General features: G+C 45.6%; 2 protein-coding genes across 4 annotated transcripts in view; one reads left to right on the forward strand and one right to left on the reverse strand.

Moving 5' to 3' along the window:
* Positions 1–1589: 1589 nt before the first annotated feature.
* Positions 1590–6985, reverse strand: LOC110070726 (uncharacterized). Of its 3 annotated transcripts, none has more exons than XM_020778440.3 (2): positions 6848–6985; positions 1590–3600 (listed from the first exon to the last, which is right to left on the reverse strand). In XM_020778440.3, the coding sequence occupies exon 2, from the start codon at positions 3505–3507 to the stop codon at positions 2287–2289; it is 1221 nt and encodes a 406-aa protein (XP_020634099.2). In that variant the 5' UTR covers positions 3508–3600; positions 6848–6985; the 3' UTR covers positions 1590–2286. The 3 variants fall into 3 exon arrangements, with proteins under 3 accessions (XP_020634099.2, XP_020634100.2, XP_020634098.2); XM_020778441.3 differs by having other exon boundaries at positions 6836–6977; XM_020778439.3 differs by having other exon boundaries at positions 6788–6944.
* A 1124-nt stretch (positions 6986–8109) lies between these two features.
* LOC110070373 (uncharacterized) overlaps positions 8110–26327 on the forward strand; it is a 30892-nt gene continuing 12674 nt past the window's right edge. The window contains exons 1-3 of the mRNA XM_020778049.3: positions 8110–14325; positions 16773–17665; positions 25438–25531. Coding sequence (XP_020633708.3) covers positions 16880–17665; positions 25438–25531 — 880 coding nt within the window. The 5' untranslated portion in view covers positions 8110–14325; positions 16773–16879. The remainder of the gene's footprint in view (positions 14326–16772; positions 17666–25437; positions 25532–26327) is intronic.

A 26327-nucleotide genomic window follows, 5' to 3' on the forward strand; every position in this document is an offset into this window, starting at 1 on the left:
CCTGCTTTAACTCCTTGTGGGACACCTTTTTCTTCTCCATACTGCTTTGCATAATTCTAATTTTGCTGCCAATGGCATGGAAACGATTCCGCCTCCCCAGCCCACCTTAATTCCATTTTAACCACCTTCCAGTCTTCTGAAAGCTCAACAGGCATGGTTTATATCAAAGTGGAGTGTTTTTGGTGGGTCCAGAGGCCGATCTTCTGTCCCTCAAGAGTCTCCAGGAACCACAGACACTCCCCCACCCAAAAAACACAACAAAAACAGATATAATGAACCTGGACATGACTAGACACACAAATACACACACCATTGTTGTTGAGAATGGATCTTTGGGGGTCGTTTAAATGCTGTTCCAGGGTGGATGCTCATTTGCAATTTACTTTTTATCCCCCCCCCAAAAAAATGGGGGACACTGGTTTTTTTCCTAGGGGTGGGGAGACTTCTTGTGGCTCCAAGCCTAGTCCTACATTTTTCAAGGCATACTTTCTGCAGCCATAAAGGCTAGAAATGCTTTCTTAAAACAAAAGCTTAGGTTCTTAAGATCCTGAAGGTATCAAACGTCCTGAATGTATCAAACGTCGAAACTTTCAGCCGCCTAGAGTGGTGGCAAGACTAGATAGGCGACATATAAATAGAATAAATAAATAAATAAATATATTCCCGAGAAATAGCAGGAACCAGATTCAGATCCCTCCTCCACCCAGAAACCTCCTCAGCTCACAAAAGTCACTGCTTTGTCAGGGATTCTAAGTGAGATCAGCCACAAAATGTTGCAGTACAAAACGCTTCAGTACCTGTCTGCCAGCCACGCCCCTTTTCAGAACTCCATTCTGTTCTTTCCACGTTAACTTTACAGTCCCATATCCCAGAGTGTGGGATGTGCGCTTCTTCTAAAATTACAATTCCCACAATTCCTCAGCCAGCATAGCTATTAGATGCTGGGAATCTGGAAAAAGTAATTTTTACAGGCTCTGCCCACCCCCTAAAAACAATCTGCCAACACATCTGAGTTGAGCACGTTCAGTCCTAATTGGGCTGTTTGATTTTTCACGGCACTGGTGATAACCTTAGAATAATAATAATAACTTTAGAACTGCAGAGCTGGAAGGAACCCTATGGATCATCAAGTCTGGCCCTTGTCAAGAAGGCCCGGTGGGGAATTGAACTTCCAACCTCTAGCTCCACAGCCAGAAGCCTAAACCACTGAGCTATCTGGCAGTTCCAATGACATTCACAGCCAGAATATCAAAAATTGACGGAATGAGCGTTTGAGCCATTAGAAAAACTGAAGTGGCAGTAGGAATAAAAAAAAATCTAAACAAAACAAAACAAAAATATAAATAAATATAAAAACAAAGAAAGTTACCACCAGAAATTGTTTTTTTTTTAACTGTGTTCCTACATATTTGGTGTTCTGTAACCCTGAAATAGCTCTCACTGGCTTCAGCCCGAGTGGCTTGTGGGCATAAAAATCAACATTCCGGAGGACTACGGGTTCCATATATAATAAGGTTTCTACCACTCCATTCTGCTGTGTACATAAATCTCCTACGGCCTGGGGAAAAACATTCCATTATGCACTGCCCTTTTTTGAAATGAAATCTTTATTTTACTTTTTTTTTTCCTTACAGAACTCACAGGTTGATCTTTGCCTACAAGAAGCAGGGAGAGTGGACAGACCGTTAACTAATACCTTCGTCAGCGTATCTTCAAGCATAAGGAACCCAGGCTGAGCTCTGCTATAAATTACCATCATGATCAGGGTGGGTTCAGGACAGTAAAGAGAAACCAGAATTCTCTCAGGAATTGCAACATCCCCAGCCCCCCCACCCCACCCCAAGGAAAGGCTAAAGCACTGGGGGAAAACTAAGCAAGGGGATGTGGTAGAAAACGCATGATGCACGGTATGGACAAAGTAGACAAATGTTTTTTTTTCTTTCCGTGTCATAAAACTAGCACGCCAAGTCACTCAAAGAAATTATTGTTCTGTAGATTTAGAGAGGATGAGAGAGAGGGAGGAAATGTCTTTGTGCCGCATGTTATTAGCCTGCGGAACTCACAACCACAAGATGTGGTGGCTGATGGCTTTGAGGGGGGGGAAGTATACAAAATTGCAGGGTTTCTTTCAAAAGCTTCCAAATATGGTGCAGCGTTATCTTCTTCTGCTGCTGCTCCGGAGACAGCTCCATCTGTTATTTTTTTCCCCCTGTTCTGGGAATTCCTTCTCCAAGAGGTGAGAGGAATGGGCCTTGAGCAGAAACTGATCCACAGCTTGGATCTCCTCTAGAGCTTCCCCCCAGCATGGCTTCTTTCGTGTTTATTCAGCTGGATTTGATACATGAAGCTCTTCCCGCAATCTTTGCACTTATGGGGCTTCTCACCTGTGTGGGTCGTCCTGTGCCTCTTGCAGGATGTGCTGTCGTTGAAGCGCTTGCCGCAATCTGAACACTGATAGGGCCGCTCTCCGGTGTGGATCCTCTTGTGCCTCCTCAACGAGGTCCGGTCGCCAAACGTTTTCTCGCAATCCGGGCATTTGTAGGGTTTCTCTCCCGTGTGGGTTCGCCAGTGGACAACCAGGTTGGTTTGTTGGCTGAAGCTTTTCCCGCATTCTGAGCACCGAAAGGTCCTGTCCCCTTCCAGGCGCAAGGCGCATTTTGCCACCCGGCGCCGGCCATCTTCTGGGTCGTCCGAGGCATGGAGAGCCCCGTGCGCGACGCCTTCAGCTTCCGAACCGAGGCTCTTTTTGTGCTGCTGATGCTCTCGCTGTTCTCGGACATGGGTTATCCCATGCCGGAACAGGTACAGCGGTTTACTGAAGCTCTGCGTACAGACGGAACACCCGTAGGGTTTCTCCCTGGGGTGCCTCTTCTCATGCTTCAGCAGCTCCGAGCGATGGAGAAAGCTTTTCCCGCAGTCTTCACATTTGTGGGGCTTCTTGGCCATGTGGGCGATCATGTGCCGCTTGATGCCCGTCGTGTCTCGGAAGCACCGCCCGCAATCCGCGCACTCGTAGGGCTTCTCTCCCGTGTGGATCCGCTGGTGTCGTTTGAAGGACGTCCCATCGCTGAAGCTCCGCCCACAGTCGAGGCATTTGTAGGGTCTCTCGCCCGTGTGGGTTCTTTGGTGGCCGTTCAGGTGCGCCTGCTGATTGAAACGCTTCCCGCAGTACGAGCAGGCGAACGGCTTCTCACCCGTGTGGGTCCTCTCGTGGATAACGAGTTTGGCTTTGGTGGAGATGGTCTTCCCACACACCGAGCACTTGTGGGGCTTCTCGCCTGTAACCTTCCTTGGACCCGACACGATAACGGGGGTCCATCCAAAAGTTTGCGCGCTTTCAAATCCATCGTCTTCGACTTCGGTCTTGATGATACCTTGCTCGGCCAAGTACTCATCAGTCTCGACATACCCTCCCGAGGAATTAATGAACTGGACCCGGGTTTCGCTTGGGTGATCCTCTGGTTGCCTCTCAGAACCTTCTTCTGAATCGCTACCGAGGGTGGCCATTGGTTTGCTTCCTCCTCTACAACGCTGGCTCGCTTCCACCTCTCTGCAATGTTCCACCTGATCTTTCTCTCTCCAGTCCTTTTGTCTGATGACCTGCCAGAGCAAGCACATAACAATCGCATGGGTTTCTCTCAGTTGGAGGAGAAACAGGAATCACATTTAGGACAAATGCTTGCATCACTCTATAAACAGATGTAAAATGCAATCAATTCATTCAAAAGGAGACCACGGGCTTCTATTATATTCGCAAATATAAGACACCCCACCCAACGTAACTGAAAAAAATTGTTATCACTAAATAAGAATTAAATTTAACTGTATTACTCAATTAAATAATTAAATAACAGATTATTTAATTGACTAAACAATCCTAGAATATCTGCTCTTGATCATCCCAGAGTGCAGGACACATAATAATGGGCTCCAGTTATGAGATTATTTATCAACAATCCTTTACTGTGCTTTGCTTACTGTGAAACGGTGACCAAAATCTTGTGGAAAGGTGATGATGTCACAGGCAGGGCAAGATTTTTTTTTACTAATTAAAGATTGCCTCCTCCTGTCCCACAGCTCTCAAGCAACTAAACAGATTTCCACAAATCAGAAAAGGTGCAGGACAGAAAGACTAAGTCTTTCAACCCATAAGAGACCTATATTTCAATCACCTGGAGCACGGTCTATCTTGGAAGCTCTGTGCCTATTCTCAGTCCTACTTCTTGTCAATACACAAAAAAAGAAAGATGCCATGGTACTTCCTGGTAGTCATAGATTCACTGTCCTTTAGACTGCATGGAAGGCACCTCCTGAAGAACTACAGCTTCCAGAAAGCACTGCAGCACCTTTTATTTTTGTATATTAACAACAGAACGTAGGCTTGAGATGGGCATCAAGCCTCCAGCACAGGCTCTATTCTAGGTGCCCAAAGGTACCTAGATGTGGGGTGGAACTCCCAGATTTCTGCCTGGGGAATTCTGGGGGAATTCTGGGAACTGGAGTGCAAAAAATCCAGGTGACGCATCTCTAATTATCGTCCTTCCATAGGTGCAGCTTGCACAACAAGATTTTGGCCACTGAATTATACATGCTAATTTCATTGTGCTGCTCATATCCTGGTACAAGTGATATGAAGATGGGAGTGGCAGTGAGGACAGCATAGAAAAGAACACTTCTTTTGCTACTTAGGACTAATAAAAGAGCACAACACTTGAAATATTACCCTCAAAATATCTCCAAAATGCTTTAAAATGTCCCCCCACTCCAAAAATAATTTTTTGAAATAATGGTTCTGCATTACACCTACGTGACATTGGTGTTCTAAAGACAACTATTAGTTATATTAAGTTACCCTATAAGTAACCCGTACTAAGTAACTAGGTTACTTGTAACTTGTTACTTTCAAGCTCTTCTTTGTCACACAGTCTGTAGTTAAACCGGGTAATTCACGGTGGCTTAGACTGTTTTTAAAAGGGATCGGATCCATTCATGTTAGGGCAAAGAAGGGCTAAATATTTCCTTGGGGTACCTAAGGTGATGTGTTTTTGCACAGCCATTATGTGGGAAAGGAAGCTCCTCCTGCCCTCTTTACTGGCTTCCCTTAAGACTAGTGGATCTCAACCAAGGGTCCTCAAACGGTCTAAGTGCGATTCTAGCTTTTCATTTGGGAACTACTCATTTTGCTGACGTGCTTTCTTGATAGCAACAAAATCCATAAAGGCAAGTGACACCGAAATGGGTCGAGCTAAAGGTGAGAATAACAAAGGAAGCTAGAAAGGCAGCAAGGAGGAGTCGGGCTTTCTTGGTAACAGTCCCCATTTTGTGGAACAGAATGCCAGTTGAGGTCTGCCAGGTTTCATCCCTCCCAATGTTCAAGAAATTAGTCAATACAGAATTCTACATGGCAGCCCTTAAGAACATTTTAGAATCTTAGAACTGCAGAGCAGGAAGGGACCCTTTAGATCATGGAGTCCAGCTTGAGTCAAGAAGGCACAAGCGAGGAATCAAACTCCCAACTTCTGGCTCCACAGCCAGGTGCCTAAACTACTGAGCTACCTGTAATCATGCCCTCAAATGATGTTAATTTTAACATTTGGATTTTAGGCTGTTTTTCCCCCCATAGATTACTTCAGTGGTCCCCAACCTTTGGCCTCCAGATGTTCTTGGACTACAACTCCCAGAAGCCTTCACCACCACTTCTGCTGGCCAGGATTTCTGGGAGTCGATGCCCAACAACATCTGGAGGCCCAAGGTTGGAGAACACTGTGCTAGACCAGTGGTCCCCAACATTGGGCCTCCAGATGTTCTTGGACTACAACTCCCAGAAGCCTTCACCACCAATCCTGCTGGCCAAGATTTCTGGGAGTTGATGTCCAAGAACATCAGGAGGCCTGAGGATGGGGTCCGCTGGATTACTGCATTTGAGAAGGTAATCGTGCCATTTTGATTATATTATTATAAGAATGAAGTTTTCCTTGCTTATGCACCATACAGAGTAGTGTGAATTCACTAACTGGGCAGTATATTTCTTAAACAAACAAATTTTCTCACTATTGTATTTTACAGCAAGAGATGAGAACTACGTTTTGATAATGTTCAGCCACGGACACCAAAATATTTCACCTTTTTTGGGGGGGGGGGAAGAGTCTCACCTCTACAATTCTGTGATTGTATCATTGATTCCCAGTAATACTACTGCAGTTTGGGGGTTTATTCGTTGCTCTCACATTTCACGTAACAGCAACAGCTTAAACTCAACAGGACATCAATACGATTTTCAACTATAAATGGAATTCTACATTTTTTTGTTTGTTCCTTCGGTTGCATGGACTCCCCAACAGCACCACTACTACGAATATTTAATATGCGTGGGTTTTAACATGAATAGCAGGACTGTCTTTCTTGGGGAAAGAAAAGTGTTTTGTTTTGTTTGTTTTTTTGCTTCTGCCATGGTGAGCCTCAAAAACTGGGATCGCTGTGGACACCAGGCACGAATGGATGAGGATGGCCGACGGCCATCGGCTACTGTGGCAACCGAATGCCGGACAAGGTAGTCCTTTGATTTGATGCAAAAAGGCGGTGTTTTGTTTTTTTTTTCCTCCCTGTCAATGTCTTACAATGGTCCGAAGGCAGGGCAAGGGGGAAAAATCGCCATTTCCTCCCCTTTCTAACCATTGCACTACACTGCCTGGGGATGGGCTGGATACCTGCCTGCAAATCCACTGCTCGCCCCCCCACCTTGGAACCACTACCACCACCTTGCACTAGTGTGCACGTTCACACTCACCGATTCGGAGCTCCGAAATCAGCCTGGGAGCAGCCCCGGGTTACGTACCTACTGCCTTACCTGCCACCTCTGCCGCTCTGCCACTCTCCGTCTCGCTGGTCAATTGTTACAACTCATGGCATTTCCGAGGGAGAGCCCAACCCGGAAGTGGCTTGCACATCCTTCCTTCCCTCCCCTCGACGACCATCTAGGACTCTGGACTCCTCTCATTTAACCCTTTAAAAATAAAGCTCAATGAGTTAGTTTAAGAGTTCTATTTGAACAGGCAGGCGTTCTAAAGGGGCAGCCTTGAACAGCACAGAAGCACTGGGCTCTACCAGTAACAAAGACTTTGACATTTTTTATTTTTCTTGTTTTACACCTCCTTGAATCTCCTAGCTAGTGCATATATATCAAAGCCTTGGAAAAGTTGCTTTTGTGGAACCACATATATATACAGTGGGGTTTTGACTTAAGAACGGCTCGAGTTAAGAACATTTTGACTTAAGAACCACTCTCATAGGAAAATATTGACTTGACTTACATACTTAGATTTGAGTTAAGAACTAAAAAAACCCACGTGGGAGGCAGGGAAAGTGCAAAATGTGAACTTTCAGTTAACTGTTGGCCAGTGAAAAGGGTGCCTGTCTGTTTCCTCACTCCTCCCAGCGTTTAGAGAGTGGATTGGGAGACAGTCTTCGGACTGCCTGGTACTGTCCTGCCTGGACTGTATTTTCCCTGCCTTCCCTGAACCTTTCTTGACCTAAGAAAAAAAGAAACAAAATATCCCCCTCTAGTGGTCGAAGGCGGGATAGCAGCTTCCCATTAGTTTCTATGGACGGAAAAGAGCAGATACGGATCAAATGGTTTTCAATGCATTCCTATGGGAAATGCAGATTTGACCTGCGAACTTTTTGACTTGAGAACCGCCTTCCAATATGGATTAAGTTCTCAAGTCAAGACCCCACTGTAAACCATTTCATGTGCTTTACTCTCTCTCTCTCTCTCTCTCTCTCTGACTGTGCCAACTGGGTTTTCTGTGGTTCCAAAAGCAACTTTTCCAAGGCTTTGATCAATAATTTGAGAGTCTCCTTCTAGGCAAGAGAGTCTGGCCGTATCAAGCTTGACTACATCAGCATTTTGTCCTCTTTTGTCTTGGTGGGGAGGTAAATTCAGAAATACTGATTGAAAAACTGTGCAGAATTATTGGTCTGGCTCTAGAGCAGTACCGTCACTTTATTACATTGCAGAACTTATGCTCCTTGTGCAGGGCATGGTAAGTTTCTAGCCCTTGTGACTGCAGAAACATGTTTGGGTGTAGTTCAGTGGTTTAGGTCTCCAGCTGTGGAGCCCAGTGGATACAGGGGAAACATGGAAATGTCTGAAACCATTTCATGTGCTGTACTGCCCCCTAACAGGCACAGCCTCAGGATGCTCCCCACTTCTGATTATTCCCTATTTATTTATTTATTTATTTATTTATTTATTTATTTATTTATTTATTTATTTATTTATTTATTTATTTATTTATTTATTTATTTAATATCCCGCCTATCTGGTCAGTTAAGACCACTCTATCTAGAACCCCTGAAAAGTGTTACAATTTAAGCACTATGGCGTGGTCTATAAGCAGCACACTTTGCTTTTCGTTCTTTTATAATGAGGATTTGCAAATCACCCTGCTGGCGATATCAATCCTGCAAAGAAAAATGCGATATTTCCTAGTTAGCAAACAAAAGCCTAGGCAATTTTCCAGGCACTCATGGAGGCAATATTCGATATCCCACAAGTATAGCAGTACACCAAAGTGACAAAATGATGACACACTCTTTTGAAGAGGAAGCCTATGTTGAACAACCTGCAGTTCCAGAAAGAGAAATGAAAGATGCTCTGAGAGCACTCGGAAGGAATAAATTATCAGGGGTAGATGAAATACCAATACTGTTTCAAGCCACAGATACTGGATCTGTCAAAATCCTAACAAAAATGTCAGGATACAGTATATGGAAAAATAAAACAATGGCCCACAGACTGGAAAGATTCAATATACATTTCAGTCCCTAAGAAAGAAGATGCCAAGGATGACTCTAGGATGATTGCTCTAATTTCGCATGCAAGCAAATTGATGCTCAAGGTATTGCAACAAAGGCTTTTACTTTATATGGAGCAAGAAATGCCTAATGTTCAAGCTGGATTTTGAGAAGGAAAAGACACTTGAGGTCACATTGCAAATATCTGCTGGGTACTGGACAGCACCAAAGAGCTTCAGAAGATCAGCTTATGCTTTAGCTTATAGAACACAGCAAAGCCACTGAATGTATAAACCAGGAGGAACTATGGGTTGTTCTGAAAGACATGGGTGTACTTCAGCATTTGACTATCCTGATGCATAAGTTGCATTGTGGACAAGAAGCTACCTTTAGGACAGGATAAAGAGAGAGAATGGTTTCTTATAGGCAAAAGTGCCAGGCAAGGGTGCATTTTATCCTCTTGTCTGTTCAATCTGTATGCAGAATGCATTATACAGAAAGCTGGACTAGCTTCAGATGAAAGAGGAGTGATAATTGCTTGAAAAAACATAAAGAATTTAAGATATGCTGATGACACCATCTTACTGGCAGAAAGCAGCAATGACTTGAATCAACTGTTAAGGAAAGTGAAAGAAAAAAAGTGGCAAAGCAGGTCTGCAGTTGAATATTAAGAAGACCAATATCATGACTACAGAAGAACCACACAATTTAGCGTTGACAGTAAAATTTAAACTAAGGTTTTGTATACCTTGGTTCAACCATCAATTCAGATGGAGACTGCAGCCAAGAAATCAAACAAAGACAGAATCAGGACAGCATTGAAGAAATTTGAAAAGATCATCAAGTGTAAAGTTTGTGCCACTGGAAACTGAGAGAAAGATCATCCACACTCTTTTATTTCCGGTCACCATGTGCAAGTGTGAAAGCTGAACAGGAAAGAAAGATGACAGGGGAAAAATTATTTTTTTGAAACGTGATGCTAGAGGAAAGTTTTGTGGATACCCTGGAATGCCAGAAAGGGGGTCCTAGATCAAGTCTGAACTCTCTCTGGAGGCAAACATCTTGAAATTGAGGCTGTCCTACTTTGGGCACACAATAAGAAGGCAGGATTCTCTGGAAAAGACAATCATGCTGGAAAAGGTGGAAGGCAGCAGGAAAAGAGGAAGACCAAATACAAGATGGACTGACTCCCTCAAGGAAGCCACGGGCTTGAGTTTACAGGAGCTGAACAGAGTACATGAGGGGACACTTTGGAGATCGGTCTTTCATAGGGTCAACCATCGATTGGAGGCGACTTGACAGCACATAACAACAATATGGAGAAAATATCTTTATCCTTCTTGTCTTTTTAGATTTATTACTTTGTTTAATGATGTATTCTAAATAGTCAGCTATTCCTCCAAGGGAGAGCACAGGAACATACATGATTTCCCCCCACCCCCATTCAATCCTCACAGCAGCCCTATGAGGTAGGCGAGCCTCACAACAGCCCTGTGGGGAAGACAATGGATGTAATGTGGCTGACAGCGTTGCCCAATCCGACGGTGGGGAAGTCTTCTAGGCTTACACAAAAGAGAATCCATGCTTTGGGAAACCATGCCACACCAGCAAAACCACCTCAGTACACATGTACAGCAGAGCAAAATGGTATACTGTGGATTTCAACTGAAATCTCAAAGACACAGTCATGATATTGGTCTTCTTAATATTCAACTGCAGACCTGCTTTGCCACTTTTTTTCTTTCACTTTCCTTAACAGTTGATTCAAGTCATTGCTGCTTTCTGCCAGTAAGATGGTGTCATCAGCATATCTTAAATTCTTTATGTTTCTTCAACCAGTTATCACTCCTCTTTCATCTGAAGGTAGTCCAGCTTTCTGTATGATGCATTCTGCGTACAGATTGAACAGACAAGAGGATAAAATGCACCCTTGCCTGGCACTTTTGCCTATAAGAAACCATTCTCTCTCTTTATCCTATCCTAAAGGTAGCTTCTTGTCCACAATGCAACTTATGCATTGTGTACAGCACATAACAACCCGCAAAACAATGAAACGTATAGGCTGGTTCACCTTGCAGAGTTATCGCTATGAGGATCAAAAGAAGATGAAGGGGGAACAGCAGCCCTGCATTAACTTCACGGTAGAGGAACAGGAGAATATACATGCAACAAATAAATATTGTCCCAGCGGGAACTGATTACTGTCTCCCTCTGCTTGTTATGCTGTTACTGATTCAGCACTTCTAGCTACTGTTGTGGTTTGAATGTCAAAGAAAGACAGAGGTGGGTTGGGTTCGAAGCTCCACTCCGCTATGAAGCTTGCTGGATGATAAAGTGGCAGTAATGTGTGTTTTGTGCCAAAGGAGGAGAAAATAAAAGCAAGCGGGAAAGGCTGAACTGTGAGCTCAGCGGGAGAAGGATGGGACGGAAATTTAAAGAATCCAAAAATTTTATGTGCACTGAAAGTGGTGCGCTCTTGGATCGGAAAAGATGGAAGAAAGTGGGACTTCATGCTGTGGTTCTCCCCCCCAACAGCCATGGACTACAATTCCCAGAAGGCTTCACCACAAGCTGCCCTGGGCAGGATTTCTGGGAATCCAAGAACATCTGAGGACCCAAGGCTGGGAACCACAGGACTAGAATTGGCCAAACGGTCAGTGTAAAAGCCAGAGATAGGCCTGTCATTGAAGTATATGGATTAAAGGGAAATATCGTGGGCCAACCCTGTTGACATTTTACTACCTAAGGAGGCAGGCAAGATGGCTTTCTCTTCCTTGTCCATGCCCCAAATGTGCAGTTTAATCCTTTCCCCTCCAACGAGAAGCCGAAGGAGATGTTGGAGCCCTCAAGATGGGTTACAGGCCCTCCAAGTGTCCAGAGTGTATGAGGAAAAACTAGGAGGTGGCCATTGCTTACCGCTGGGTGCCTGCTGCCCCCAAGGGGTTGCCTCACGGCCTGTTGAGAGAGAGGCTGTCCTAGCACAGAAATCAAATGTACAAGATGCACAGAAAGGGCCACTCCTGGAACAAACCTCAAGGGGAAAGAAATAACCTTGTTTCCAGGATAAAAATGCTAGTTCCGACCGTTACATCATACGCACATGGGGGAAAATGTGGAACTATTTAGTAAGAAACCAGATCATTTAACTGCAAAAGAAAAACTTGAAATAAGCCCTTGTAATACAGTAATGCATCATCAGGAGAGTTTGGGGAATATATTTTGGATTGCCAGAAAGACAAACAAGTTGATCCTATTTCCAAACAAGCTTGAACTCTCTCTGGAGGCAAAAATGTGGAAGCCAAGGCTGTCCTGTTTTGGGCACATCATGAAAAGGCAGGATTCTCTGGAAAAGACAATCGTGTTGGGAAATGTGGATGACAGGAGGAAAAGAGGAAGACTTAATGTGAGATGAATTGACTCCGTAAAGAAACCACAGGTTTTAGTATAAAAGAGCTGAGCAGGGCTATAGATAAGAGGACATTTTGGAGATTGCTCATTCATGGAATTGCCGTAGGTTGAACGTGACTTAATGGCACACAACACATCATCAAAAACCATTCAAACAATACTCAACCAAGATTAGCCTTGAAAAAAGGAAACATATCCTAATTACTTAAAGAGTACTTACTTTAAAATAATAATATGCATCATGTAGCATCAATTTTTCCTTTTGCCTCTGTGCTTATCAATAGCTGAGCCCCGTTGCCTCGTGAAAAACAATGGTACACAAATCTTTAGTCCTTCTCCAGTAGCTGACTGAAATGCCTTCTGACCCAGGAGTCTGAATTTTCAACACTATCTTTTTTCATTTTACATTGTTTCAGTGATAGCATTTTCAAAATGTAAGGCATTCAGAATGAGTATGCCATACTCATAAGAGTTAGTTTGGGTGCCAGTGCTGTAGTCTATGAAGGGTCCTCTCCGGTGTCCCCTTCCACTAATACTGCCTCCATTGCCATTAATAATGATCATGTGACATCAAGTTAATTCTGGCTTACAGTGACCCTTTTCAGGTTTTTCCAAATAGAAAATATTCAGAAGTGATTTACCCTTCCCTTCTTCTAGGGGGAGCCTTGGGACTGGGCAGCTTACCCAAGGCCACCCAGGCTGGCTGTTCTCCCTGTAGGCACCATGGAGAATCTGGTAGAAGGCATCACACTCTGAATAGAGGATTTGGAACAGCATCTAGTGTGGCCAAGGAGGCGAATTCGAGAGTGACAGTCTCTTCCACACTGAAGACAAATACAGTCTGTCCCCTGTCCAGCTCCCTGATTGTGCTGGTTTTGGGACTGCCTCTTTGCCTCGGCCTGCTGGACAAGGGTCTCTTCAAATTGGGAGAGGCCGTGATGCACCGCCTGCCTCCAGGCTGTACGCTCCAATGTCAGGGTTTCCCATCTGTTGAGGTCCATTCCTAAGGCTTTCCGATCCCACTTGCAGATATCTTTGTATCGCAGCTGTGGTCTCCCTTTGGGGCGATTTCCCTGCACTGATTCTCCATACAGGAGATCCTTTGGGATCCGACCATCAGCCATTCTCATGACATGCCCAAACCAATGTAGACGCCGCTGTTTCTGTAATGAAACAGGAATACCTAAACCACTGAACTAGCCAGCCAACCGTCGTATCAATAGTTTCATTTGACCATTCTGCCTTTGGTGGAATCTAGACTTGAGTAGTTAGAGTATATCAGGAAAAACTACTGACTTATTACAGAATCTAGATTTCTTTTTCACTTTCCTGGCATCCCCTTACCTAAGTTTTTGTGGCCATTCAAGGGGGAGACTCTTGTTAGCAACTACTAAATTTTGTTTAAAATGCTGGCTGAATAGCTCAGTGATTTTGAGCCAGAGCTTGAGAGAGGGATTCCCCACTGTGTCTCCTGTGACTGGAGCCAGCTTGTGTAGCCTTGAGCAAACTGCAGGCCTTCCCTCCAGCCACTATTTGATTTACAGTATGTTTTTTTTTCTTTTTTCATTCCATTTTGAACAATTGATCATTGATGTTATATATTGATGTTATATTTAATTGTTTTAGTTTAAGTGTTGTTAGCTGCCCAAAGTGGTTATTTGATCAGATGGGCGGGATATAAATGAATGAATGAATGAATGAATGAGTGCACAGTCCCAAGGCACCTCCAGAAAAAGCGCATGATAGACCATTTCTGAGCATTTCCTACCTGGATAGCCCTGAAAAAGGTCGCCATAAATTGGCGATTATGATTGTTAACTTAAAACTAGCCAGGCCCAGCTAACTAATTTACAATACGTCGACCTTAATTGTGATTTAACTGTGAACCCAAACCTACCCCTGTGCAACAATTATGGGCGGGCTTTGGAAGGGGTTAAAGGGAACAAGCCTTCCCCTTCCCTTTTCCTAGAGGGGCCCGGATCTTGTGGCGAGAGGGCGGGATGTAAACAGTGGATGCCACTTCCGGCTCCGCCCACCGTGGGAAAGTGGCCTTTGAATTTCCCAGGCTTTGGTTTAAGGGGGGAAATAAAACCTACCAGGCTTAGTTGGAGGAAAAACGAGGTGAGTGAAAAAAAGTGCGTGGTGTTGGTGGTAATGAAGGAGGGAAGGGCCCAATCCTGCGGTGGGGTGGGTGGGTGGGGAATCCTCTCTCAAGCTCCCTTGAGAGAGGGAGGTACCAAAGTGGGTGGGAAACCCAAAGCAGAAATGGGTCCCTTTTGGCCAGGGCTAGGAATTGCCAACTTTTCAGCTAACCCCCTGCTCCTGTGCTTTTAACAGCTACTGTGGGTGATTGCAGGTGATCATGTTTCACTTCCTTGCTTTTGAAAAACTTCATGTAGTGACTTTGACAAGTAAACCAAGAGATGCCTAACTTACCCAGATAGTCAGTGTACTATTAATGCACCCTATCTATCTATCTATCTATCTATCTATCTATCTATCTATCTATCTATCTATCTATCTATCTATCTATCTATCTATCTATCTATCTATCTATCTATCTATCTATCTATCTATCTATCTATCTATCTATTTCCATCTGTATCTATGAGTATATTATGTGCTCTCAAATAAAAACCGACTGAAGAGACTGAAAGAACTGGACATGTTTAGCCATGCAAAAAAAGAAGCCGGAGGGGAGAGAGGAGATCACTGTTCAAGTCACACAGAGGAGGGGCAGGATCTTTTGTCAAACATCCCAGGTTGACGGACACATAATAGGCTCAAGTTGCAGGAAGCCCAATTTCAATTGAATATCAGGAAAAACTTCCTAACTTTTAGAGTAGTAGGAGAATGGAACTCATGACCTCGAGAGGTGGTGAGCGCTCCAACACTGGAGGTATTCAAGAGAAATTTAGACAACCACCTGGCAAATCTGCTTTGATTTGTATTTCTATATTTAGCAGGGGGTTGGACTCAGTGGTCTTATAGGCCCCTTCCAACTTCATGATTCGCTGGTTTGGTGATTTATAATGACCCTAAACAGGGTTTTCAAGGTAAGTGAGATATTTAAGAGTGGTTTTGCCAGTTCTACCCCTTCAGTGAGTTTCTGTAGCTGACCAGGGAGGGATTCAAACCCATGTCTTCTGAGTCCTGGTCTGTCACCCTATTATATCCCATTGGACGTCCCATTTTTATCTATATTAAAAAATGAGATCTTCCAGAAAAAAAAAGAGAGAGCGATACCGGGGTAGGCAGATACGTTATATAATCACAGGGTGAGGATGAGATGCCACGTGGCCTCTTTTAGGGAGGATATTTCAAAGACATCTTCCATTTCAAAAGCTGCCCAGTTCCGGTTCTGATTTAGTCATGGAGATCCATAAAGAGGTGAATGCTTGGGCATCTTGCAAATTCCTCTCCATAGTGAACAGCACCTGGATAGTAGTGGCCTTGGCAGGCAGGTAGGGCACCCAGCTGCTGTCTCCTCTGCTTGAGCGAGAGGCATTATAATTCTTAAAATTAATGACATCATCCCTAAAGGTTCATGGTTACATAATAAGAACAGGCAATGTAGTGCTGCTGAGTGAACTCTTTTGCCTTCCTTTTTGGTAAGGCTTTTTGGGTTTAAGTGGCCACTTAAAAGAAGAATGACTGGGCGGCCCAGAGTTTGGAAAAGTTAATTCTTTTGACTACAACTCCCAGAAATACTCAGCTGGCTGTTGTATTCTGGCAGCTGGAGTCCAGACAAGAAACTTTCTCAAGCTCTGCCTCTCTAGATCAACTGAACTCTCTCTGGAGACAAATGTGTTGAAACGGAGGTAGTCCTCCTTGGGACGCATTGTGAGAAGGCAGGATTCTCTGGAAAAAAATATAATTCTGGGGAAGGTGGAAGGCATCAGGGAAAGAGGAGGACCAAATACAGTGGTGCCTCGCTTAACGGGCGGCCCGTTTAACGACGAAATTGCATAGCGATGAAGAATTTGCGATGTTCCCTATGAGAAAAATCGCTTTGCGATTATCGATACCCTGCTTCGCTTACCGATCATCGCATAGCGATTATTTCCCAACAGCTGATCAGTGGTTCTAAAATGGCCACCGGGTAAAAAAAATGGCCGCCCACTGTATTTGGGGACGGATTCCTCGCATACCGGGCAGCGAAAATGGCCGCTGTATGGAGGATTTTCGCTTTAAGGTGAGTTTTTAGCCCATAGGAACGCATTGAAGGGGTTTCAATGCATTCCTATGGGCTTTTAAAAATTGCATAGCGACGAAATCGCTTTGCAGCTATTTTTGCTGCACGGATTATCGTCGCTATGCGAGGCACCACTGTACAAGGGGCACTGACTTTCTAAAGGAAGCCACAGGCTTGAGTCTGCAACAGCTGAGCAGGTCTATGGGAACAGGTCATTTTGGAGATGGCTGCTTTGTAGGGTCACCCTGGGTGGGAGGTGAGTTGACAGCATATAACAACACCTCACTTTAGGGTTCCCTCTGCTTCCAGCTGACGGTCTGTTTCAAGGAGTGATAGTTCTTGTTTTTTTTGTTGTTTTTTTTTACCACCACAGCTATCACTAGCACCCCCTTTCCCCCTCCACTTTGGATACGTAGGCATTGGCGGAGCCAGCCACAGCTAACGGAGGCCTTCAAGCTTTTTGGGGGCTGTGAGCATAAAATGGAGGCTGAGCTCCAAGATGGATCGTCTCCTGGCCTTTTGAAGGCTGAGCAAGAAAAGGGGATGAGAGGACTGAACTCCATGAGGCCTGATCCAGAGAAGGGCGGAAGAAGAGAGACCCATGCCATTCATGGGGAGAACCTCCGGGATTTTGGGGGGAAAGCTGTCCCGGAGGAAGTGACCCGAGAGCCTCGGAAGGGGCTGCAGCAGCGATGGGAGTCTCAGCTTCAGGAGTTCCTCAAGGCTCTGGAGCCCCCTCACACCGAAGGCGGAGGCTCGCAGCTCTCGGGGCCCCTCCCGAGGAGCCGTCCCCACCCTTCCCTGACCCCCTCTGAAGGGAGAGCCAATTCTAGCCACCGGTCTAGAGGCGAGAGGGTTTTCTATCTGCCGTCCAGACCGAGGGAGGACGTCCACCAGGGTGAGAGGAGACCTCTAGACCGAGGGAAGCTAGACAGCCAGGAAGCCAAGAGGTTGATGCTCCGCCAAGAGGCCAGCAACCTGCATGACGAATGCCGCCTTTTCCGGTGCTTTGGCTACCAGGAAGCTGAAGGACCCCGTGAAGCCTGTCGGCATCTCCGGAGGCTATGCCACCAGTGGCTGAAGCCCGAGAGGCACACCAAGGAACAGATCCTGGAGCTGGTGATCCTGGAGCAGTTCCTGGCTGTCTTACCCCCAGAAATGCAGAGCTGGGTTCAGGATTGCAGTCCCCAGACCTGCACCCAAGCGGTGGTCCTTGCCGAAGACTTCCTGACATGGCAGCAAGAGAATCGGGTGCGGGAAGAGCAGGTGAGTGGGGCTGCTTCAGGCCTGGAACCCACTGAGGTATGGAGGGGGCTTAATCCTTCAGTTAAAGGATGCAAGAGCTGGAAAGCTCGAGAATGGAGTGTGTTGAATTGGATTTATATTATGATTATTCATTTGTTTGATTTATAATATACCATCCGTCAGGCCTGTGACCACTCTGGGGACAGTTCAAAAGAGAAAAGTAACACAAACGAAGTCATAGAGTACAACTCAATTATGAAATCAAGTGTGACAGATTACGGCCATGTTGAAAAAAATCTTTAAAAACCCTTAAGAGAATCCATGCTAAAAACCTACACATTCAAAATGGTGATAATCCATCTCATTTACCAGCTCTTAGCTCCAAATTCACGGGGTTCTGTAGCTGACATGAATCGAAAGCCCTGCTGGAATCACCAAATTTTTAGTTGCTTCTTAAAAGGGCCAGGTAGGTGGTGGTTCATTGCACAGCTGAGGAGCGACCACCAAAAAGACCCGCTTTCTTGTTTTCTGTCTTTGGGGTCAGCATCCTCAACCGTCCTGCCTGAGATGTGTGGGTTACAAACAAGTAACCAGTGTAGAGCAGCCAGAATCGGATAAATATGTTGGAATCTATTGACTCCACTTAGGAGCCTGGCCGCCATGTTCTGGACCTGCTGACGTTCCGTATCAGCCCTTTGGGTAGCCCCACATAGAAAGCATTACAGCAGTCAAGAGTTCCATCCTGCCTTTTCTCGAGTGCGTTCAAGGCACGGTACACGAGTCTTTCTTTCCTGACTTACAGGAGCTACTCCGTCACCAAGGCGTGTCCATCGTTGGATGGCGATTACAATTTGGATCAAGACTTCATTCCCATGCTAATTGCAATTAAGAAAGGTTACTTTTAGACTACAAATCCCACTATCCCCTAATGGCCACCCTTCCTGGCCTTCCCCCTTCCCTGGTTCGCTGATCTCCTGCCACCAAGGTTGTGCAAAATATTAACGGAGAAATCCATTATTCCCGTGGGCCTCTTAACAAAAGAGGGGACTGTTACATACAGCACTGATGTTACCTGTCTGTCATGGGTTTGGAGGGAAAGTTCCATCCTATGGGGAGTGGAAGGCGGGACATCAGGAGGAGGGGCTGTACTGTATAAATATGTGATGCCTGTGTGGAGAGTTAGGAGAGATGCAGAGAGACACTGGGTTGTGACGAAGCAGCAGCTGGGAAGAAGAAGCTGTTGTGGGAGTCTGTGTGTCAGACAGGGTACTACTGTGTGTCAGAGTACCAACCTGATAGGTTCAGGTGTCTGTTGGTTAGCCAGAACTGATAGGTTCAGGGTCTGTGCTTTAAGTTAAGGTTCTGAGTGAACCAAACTGTGTGTGTGTGTGAGTGAAACTAAGCCACGTTACTTTATCTGATTCACCTGATTGTTTTATTTTTCCCTGTGTGTATTTAAATAAACCTTATTCTTTTATTGTTTAAAAATCCATCCCTGGTCTGTGTGACTTCTTAAAGGGAATGGTTGGTGGCAGCTTAGTGTAAACTGTGTGACATATCCCAGTAGGTCTGGGTTTGTCACATTGATTGGTGTCCAGCGTGTGGGATACGACTGGTCCAGTTGTCCAGTGGTCCAGCAAAGCCTTGGCAAGTGTGCCCAGAGCAAGGGGGGTCTAGTCAGGGACAGTCTGAGGCGCGTAGGTAATCTTCTAGGTGTACCTCACGGGGAGGTGCACTAGTGGAAGAACGTGCCAACTGGGGAGACTTAGATTAAGGTGCTCTGAGGCAGCCTGGTTTTGGCGGGAAAAAGCTGAGGCAAAACTGCGTAGCAACAGTGATCTAGCTTACCAGCTGAGAGGCCCAGCAGAGGGGGGTAGGCTCTGACTCGATACTGTTGCAAGTTAGTGCTGAAGAACAGCAGCAATCTCTAGGGAAAGCTGGTTCTGAGGCAGAAGGAAAAAAGTGGTCGTTTTATTTTGAGGCTTGACTTTTTAAAGCAGCCTGTTCTGAGGGGGGATTATGCCCTTGACTCGAAGCAAAGTAGCAGACATGAGTGAAGTGAAAGACCCCCAGATTGACCAAGGTTCTGAGGAGGAATTTGGCTCAGTGCAAGGTGACAGCACAGGAGAGCAAGACCCAGAACTCAGAAAATTGCTCATAGCCCAACAGCATGAACTGAGGATGAGGCAATTTGAAGTGGAGGAAAGGTTAGAGAGAGAAAAAATGGAGGAAAGGGAAAGAGAGAAACAGCGGCAATTTGAATTAGAGAGAGAGAGAATGGAGAGGGAGGAAAGATTGGAGAGAGAAAGGATGGCGTTTGAATTAAGAAAACTGGAAATGATGAACCAGAACAATAATAATAATAGGGATTCTGAGGGAGGCCAATTGTCTAAGGCTGACCTGAAGAAATTCCCTGTGTACCACAAGGGAGATTGTCCCGAGGTGTTCTTTTCCTTAGTGGAAAGAGCGTTTGTGGACTTCTCAGTGAGGGAAACTGAGAAGATGACCATCATGCGATCTTTAATCAGTGGTAGCCTGGCTGAGGTTTATGCCGAGATGCCTGAGGAACTGATGAAAGATTTTGCAGAGTTTAAAAAACTGGTGTTTGCCAGACATGGGATAAATGCAGAGCAGCTGAGACAAAGATTCAGGTCCCTCACGAAAAAACCAGAACAGACTTTTACCCAAGTGGGGGCCCAATTGGTGAGGCTGCTTGAGAAATGGCTATCGCAGGAAGGGACAGAGACCTATGAGCAGCTTAAAGATTTGATAGCACTGGAACAGTTCTATTCAGTCCTGCATGGGGAATTGAAATTCCAGGTGAGGGAAAGGAAACCAAAATCTGTGGCACAAGCCGCAGAGATCGCCGATTTTATCTCCCAAATAAGAAAGCCCTTGGGTGAGGGGAAATCTGTAGGTAAACCCAAAGAAACCTACAGCAAGTACTCTCAGGGACCAGGGAAAAACCAGCAAGGGGGAGGGGCCCATGGTGAAGGGAAGCCCTCAGACATGAAACTAAGACCTCAGATTTTGGAGGGAAAACCAAAACAAGATGAGAGAGAATCAAAATACACCAGAAAATGTTATTTCTGTCAGGGAAAGGGTCATCTAATCTCAGAGTGTGAGAAATTAAAGCAGCTAAAAGGAATGGTGCCTCAGAATTCTAGTGGGACCAAGCCAAAAGCTGTGTTCTGTGTCCAGAAAGAGCAAGGCTCAGTGTCACTGAGGGAGCCTGTTGCCATGGCTACTCAGTCTGGAACAGCTACCTCTGCTGATCAGGCTGAGGAAAATGGTCCTCTTGTGGAGGTAAAGCGCTGCTTGCTGGTGAAAACAGATTCTCAGTTGTTTGAGACAGCTGGGGTGGACGTAGGAATACTTGACCGTCAGTATAGGGGGCTGCGGGACACTTGTTCCCAGGTAACCCTGTGCCATCCAGATATCATCCCTAGGGAGTTTATAATCCCAAATGAGAGCATGAAGGTGGCAGGGATTGAGGGGCAGGTAATCTCTCTGCCAGTAGCAGAGGTACCTGTCAATTTTAAAGGCTGGAGGGGAGATTGGCGGCTAGCGATTTCATCGACTCTGCCAGCAGCTGTGCTCGTGGGAAATGACCTGGCTGAACATGTGAAACGGGTGCTAGTGATCACACGCTCACAAGCCACCACGGGGACAGTTCAGGGGGGTAATGATGAGCCAGAGACGGAAGCAGAGGGGAGTTCAGAAGCTGTGGTGGAAACCTTAACCACAGACAGCAGATTTGGACAGGAGCAAAAGGCAGACGCCACTCTCCAAAAGTGTTTTGAACAGGTGACTGACGCCCAGCTAACACCTGAAACCCCAGTGAGATTTCTGGAGAAAAAGGGGATTTTATATAGAGAAACCCTGAGGAATATCTCAAAAGGGGGAGATGGGATCAGAAGTCAGCTGGTGGTACCGGAAAAGTATCGCCCCATGATCTTACAAAGGGGGCACTCTGACATGTTTGCTGCACACTTAGGAGTGAACAAAACACAGCAGAGAATCACACAGAATTTCTACTGGCCTGACATAGGGAAGCAGATCAGGGAGTTCTGTAAACAATGTGATGTGTGTCAAAGGCAGGGGAATAACCGCGACAGGACCAAAGCAAAGTTGTGCCCTTTGCCTGTGATTGACACTCCGTTCAAATGCATAGGGGTGGATATTGTGGGACCTTTGCCCAAGGCCACAAAGAGGGGGAACAGGTTCATCCTAACAATTGTGGACCATGCCACAAGGTATCCTGAAGCCATACCCTTGTCTAACATTGAAACTAACACCGTGGCCGATGCTTTGGTGGGGTATATGTCCAGGATGGGATTTGCCTCAGAGATAATCACAGATTTGGGCGCATCGTTCACATCAAAGCTCATGAAACGCTTATGGCAAATCTGTGGAATTAAGCACAAGGAAACCACTGCTTATCATCCGGAAAGTAATGGGTTAACTGAGAAGTTCAATGGAACGCTAATGCGCATGATTAGGGCTTACTTGGCAGAAAATCCAAACAATTGGGACCAGAAGCTGCAATCCCTTTTGTTTGCTTATCGATCAGTGCCACAAGCCAGTACTGGGTTTAGTCCATTTGAACTTTTATTTGGGAGAAGGGTGAAAGGGCCCCTTGATTTGATCAAACAAAATTGGGAGCAGATCACCCAGGATGACCCACAAGACGTTGTGACATACATAGACACCTTGATGAATGACCTAAAGAGAAATCTAGAGCTGGCAGCAGAAAACCTGCAAGCTCAGAAGGTCAGACAGAAAACATGGTATGACCACAAAGCTAGAGAGAGGCACTTTGACCCAGGGGAGGAAGTGCTTTGGCTGAGGCCCTGCAGGGAGAATAAACTGCAGCTCAAATGGGCAGGACCATATAGGGTCATTTCCAAGATGTCAGACCTGAACTACCTAATAGAGCAGGAGGAGAACCAAGCAAGGAGGGTGGTTCATGTGAATGCCCTAAAACCCTACTACAGAGGGGAACAGAGGGTTTTATTCGCGATAAAAGCAGCTGAGAGTGAGGAAGCTGAATTACCCTTCTGGGAGGGTAGAGGGGAAGTAAAATACAACCCAGAGGAGGTACAGATCAGTCCTGCACTCACCCAAGACCAGCAGCAAGAACTAAAAATGCTGCTTAGTAAATATCAACAGGTGTTTTCCAACAAGCCGGGGATAGTGAAGGGAGTGATGCATCGGATCCACACAGGGGATGCACCCCCGCAGGCAGTATCCCCATACCGAGTAACGGGACCCTATAGGGACAAGGTGCGGAAGGAGCTGGACGAGATGCTGAGGGAGAACATAATCGTCCCCTCTTCTAGCCCTTGGTCCTCTCCGATAGTCCTTGTGGACAAGCCTGATGGGAGCATTAGGTTTTGTGTCGATTACAGGAAATTAAACCGTGTAACCACTCCTGATGCCTACCCAATGCCCAGGCTAGACAACCTGATTGAAACCATAGGGGGTTGTCGGTTCATCTCATCATTGGACCTGGTAAAGGGATATTGGCAATTAAGAATTGATCCCAGGGATCAAGAAAAGACTGCCTTTTGCAGCCCTTTTGGTCTCTATGAGTTTCGAGTCCTGAGCTTTGGTCTCAGAAATGCGCCAGCCACATTCCAAAGGCTGATGGACCAGACCTTGGCAGGGCTCAGTGACTTTACAGTGGCCTACATTGACGACATAGGGATCTTCAGTAATACCTGGGAAGATCACCTGATACACCTGGAGTTAGTGCTGCAGAGGTTAAGTGCAGCAGGGCTAACAGTAAAGGCCAGCAAGTGTCAGCTGGGTAGCCCAGAAATAAAATACTTGGGTCACATGGTAGGGGGAGGAGTGATAAAACCCCTGGAGGCCAAAATAGAAGCTGTTCGTGATTGGCCTAGACCCAACACCAAGAAAAAAGTCAAATCATTTCTTGGGTTGGTGGGCTACTACAGAAAGTTCATCCCAAGGTTTAGCGAGATTGCGGCTCCGCTGACCGATCTGACGAGGAAGAAGACTGATGACCGCATCCCGTGGACCAGCGACTGTGAGGCGGCGTTCCAGAGGTTGAAGGAGGCGCTCGTCCAGTATCCAGTGCTGCGTGCTCCTGACTTCGACCGGGAGTTCATCATCTACACCGATGCGTCTAACAGCGGGGTAGGAGCAGTTCTGTGCCAGGAGGATGAGAATGGTGACCAGCATCCAGTGTCCTACCTGAGTAGGAAACTTCAAAAAGGTGAGAGACATTTGGCAACCATGGAGAAGGAGTGTTTGGCCATAGTCTACGCGATCCAGAAGGCCAAGCCTTACATCTGGGGAAGACATTTTATTCTGTGTACTGACCATTCACCATTGCAATGGTTAAAGACAATGAAAACCCACAATAGCAAACTTATGAGGTGGGCTTTGAACCTACAGGACTATGACTTTGAAGTGAAGGTGGTCAGAGGGTCAGTGAACTGTGTTGCTGACGCCTTATCAAGAAGACCTGAAGATTGAAGACGGCGAAAGAACATGGACTATATGTATATAATGATGACAAAAAGTAAAATGTACCTGTGTTTTTGAATTGGTTTGTATGAATAAAGGTAAATTGATGTATTGTATATGGTAAATGTTTAAATGCCTAAATGGTAAATGTTTAACTTAGAATGTAAGTAAGTATGGTATTATATGGTATGTATAACTGTTGTTGTATGTTTTATCAAGGTTGTTTTTTGGTGAAAAGCACTTTTAGCTTTCCCCCTACAAAACAACTTATAAAGAGGGGAGGTGTTACATACAGCACTGATGTTACCTGTCTGTCATGGGTTTGGAGGGAAAGTTCCATCCTATGGGGAGTGGAAGGCGGGACATCAGGAGGAGGGGCTGTACTGTATAAATATGTGATGCCTGTGTGGAGAGTTAGGAGAGATGCAGAGAGACACTGGGTTGTGACGAAGCAGCAGCTGGGAAGAAGAAGCTGTTGTGGGAGTCTGTGTGTCAGACAGGGTACTACTGTGTGTCAGAGTACCAACCTGATAGGTTCAGGTGTCTGTTGGTTAGCCAGAACTGATAGGTTCAGGGTCTGTGCTTTAAGTTAAGGTTCTGAGTGAACCAAACTGTGTGTGTGTGTGAGTGAAACTAAGCCACGTTACTTTATCTGATTCACCTGATTGTTTTATTTTTCCCTGTGTGTATTTAAATAAACCTTATTCTTTTATTGTTTAAAAATCCATCCCTGGTCTGTGTGACTTCTTAAAGGGAATGGTTGGTGGCAGCTTAGTGTAAACTGTGTGACATATCCCAGTAGGTCTGGGTTTGTCACAGGGACCATCTCAGTCCCCGGAGGTGAAGCAAACCTTTGGGGAGGCCCTAGATGCCGACCTGCCTTTCCCACTATCATTTGGTTGTTTCCTAGTTTTTTTGCACAAGTGTTCCCGCTATTCTAAAAGGTAGAAACTGAGTTCGATTTAATTAAAATATTTTTACACCTCCTTGTTCCTGAAAAAGCCCCCAAGGTGGCTTACATCATTAAAATGAAAATACTTAAAGCTAGAAACAATTACTGTAGTATACAAATAGTAAAAAAGGATCGAACACTCTAAGAAATGGTAAATGAAAGCAAGACTCAAAAGCACATTCAAAACAATAAGGCACATTTAAGAACTCCACTCAGGCAAACAATCACTTGCTTGCGGAAGGACAGCAAAGAGGCAGCCAGGCTGGCCTCCAGTGGGAGGGAGTTCCAGAGTCTAGGAGCAGCCACTGAGAAAGTTCTCTTCACGACATCCTTTCTGTTGTTTCAGATGATCAGCCCATTTGAGGAGGAAGGCTCAGTCAGGAAACCATCGCTGGATGGCTGGATGAAGCCAAAGGATGATGGAGACACTGCTGAGTTGGGTAAGAGCCTCTGGGCCTCACCATGCTTTGGTGTTCCTAAGAGAAACAGGATATCCATGTGAGCTCCATTCAATGCTAATGCCTAGGCTTTCTTGGCTGCTGTTATCTTTCTGCGATTACAACTCCCACTTCCTTGGAAGCTAGGAAGCCTTGTGGTACAAACTGATGTTTGTTTACTGAGAAGGAAATCCTACTGTGTTCAATGAGACTTACTCCCGGATAAGTCTGCATAAAAATAATCCCATGTCATCAAGTCATTTCTGACTTATGGAGACCTTTTTTGTTTTTTTCTAGGTAAATACTCAGAAGTGGTCTACCTTTCCCTTCCTCTAGGGGGAGCCCTGGGACTGTGCAGCTTGCCCAAGGCCACCCAGGCTGGTTCTACTTGCAGGAGGCACCATGAGGAATTGAACTCCCTACCTCTGGCTCTGCAAGTCACCTACCTCAACCACTGAGCTTTCCAGTCAGGATAGGATTCATTCATTCATTACAATGACATCCCTTCTTTGCAAGGCTAATCACTCGGCCACACTCTCTCTGTGATTAGATTGTGACTGAAGTCATTCACACCCATGCTTGTTACCGTATTTGCCGCGTACAAGATGACTTTTTGGGCCCAAAAACATGCCTTCAAGTGGGGGGGGTCGTCTTGTACACCGGGTGCACTGAATGATGCGGGGCCGCGCTGGCCAGGGAGGAAGACAGGTGGGCAGGCAGGCAGTCAGTCTGGAGGGAGGGAGGGAAGCACAGCCTGCCATGCCTGAGTGGCCAGAGCCCGCCACCGGGCTGCCCACCG

Source organism: Pogona vitticeps, chromosome 2, assembly GCF_051106095.1.
Source record: "Pogona vitticeps strain Pit_001003342236 chromosome 2, PviZW2.1, whole genome shotgun sequence".
Lineage (NCBI taxonomy): Eukaryota > Metazoa > Chordata > Lepidosauria > Squamata > Agamidae > Pogona > Pogona vitticeps.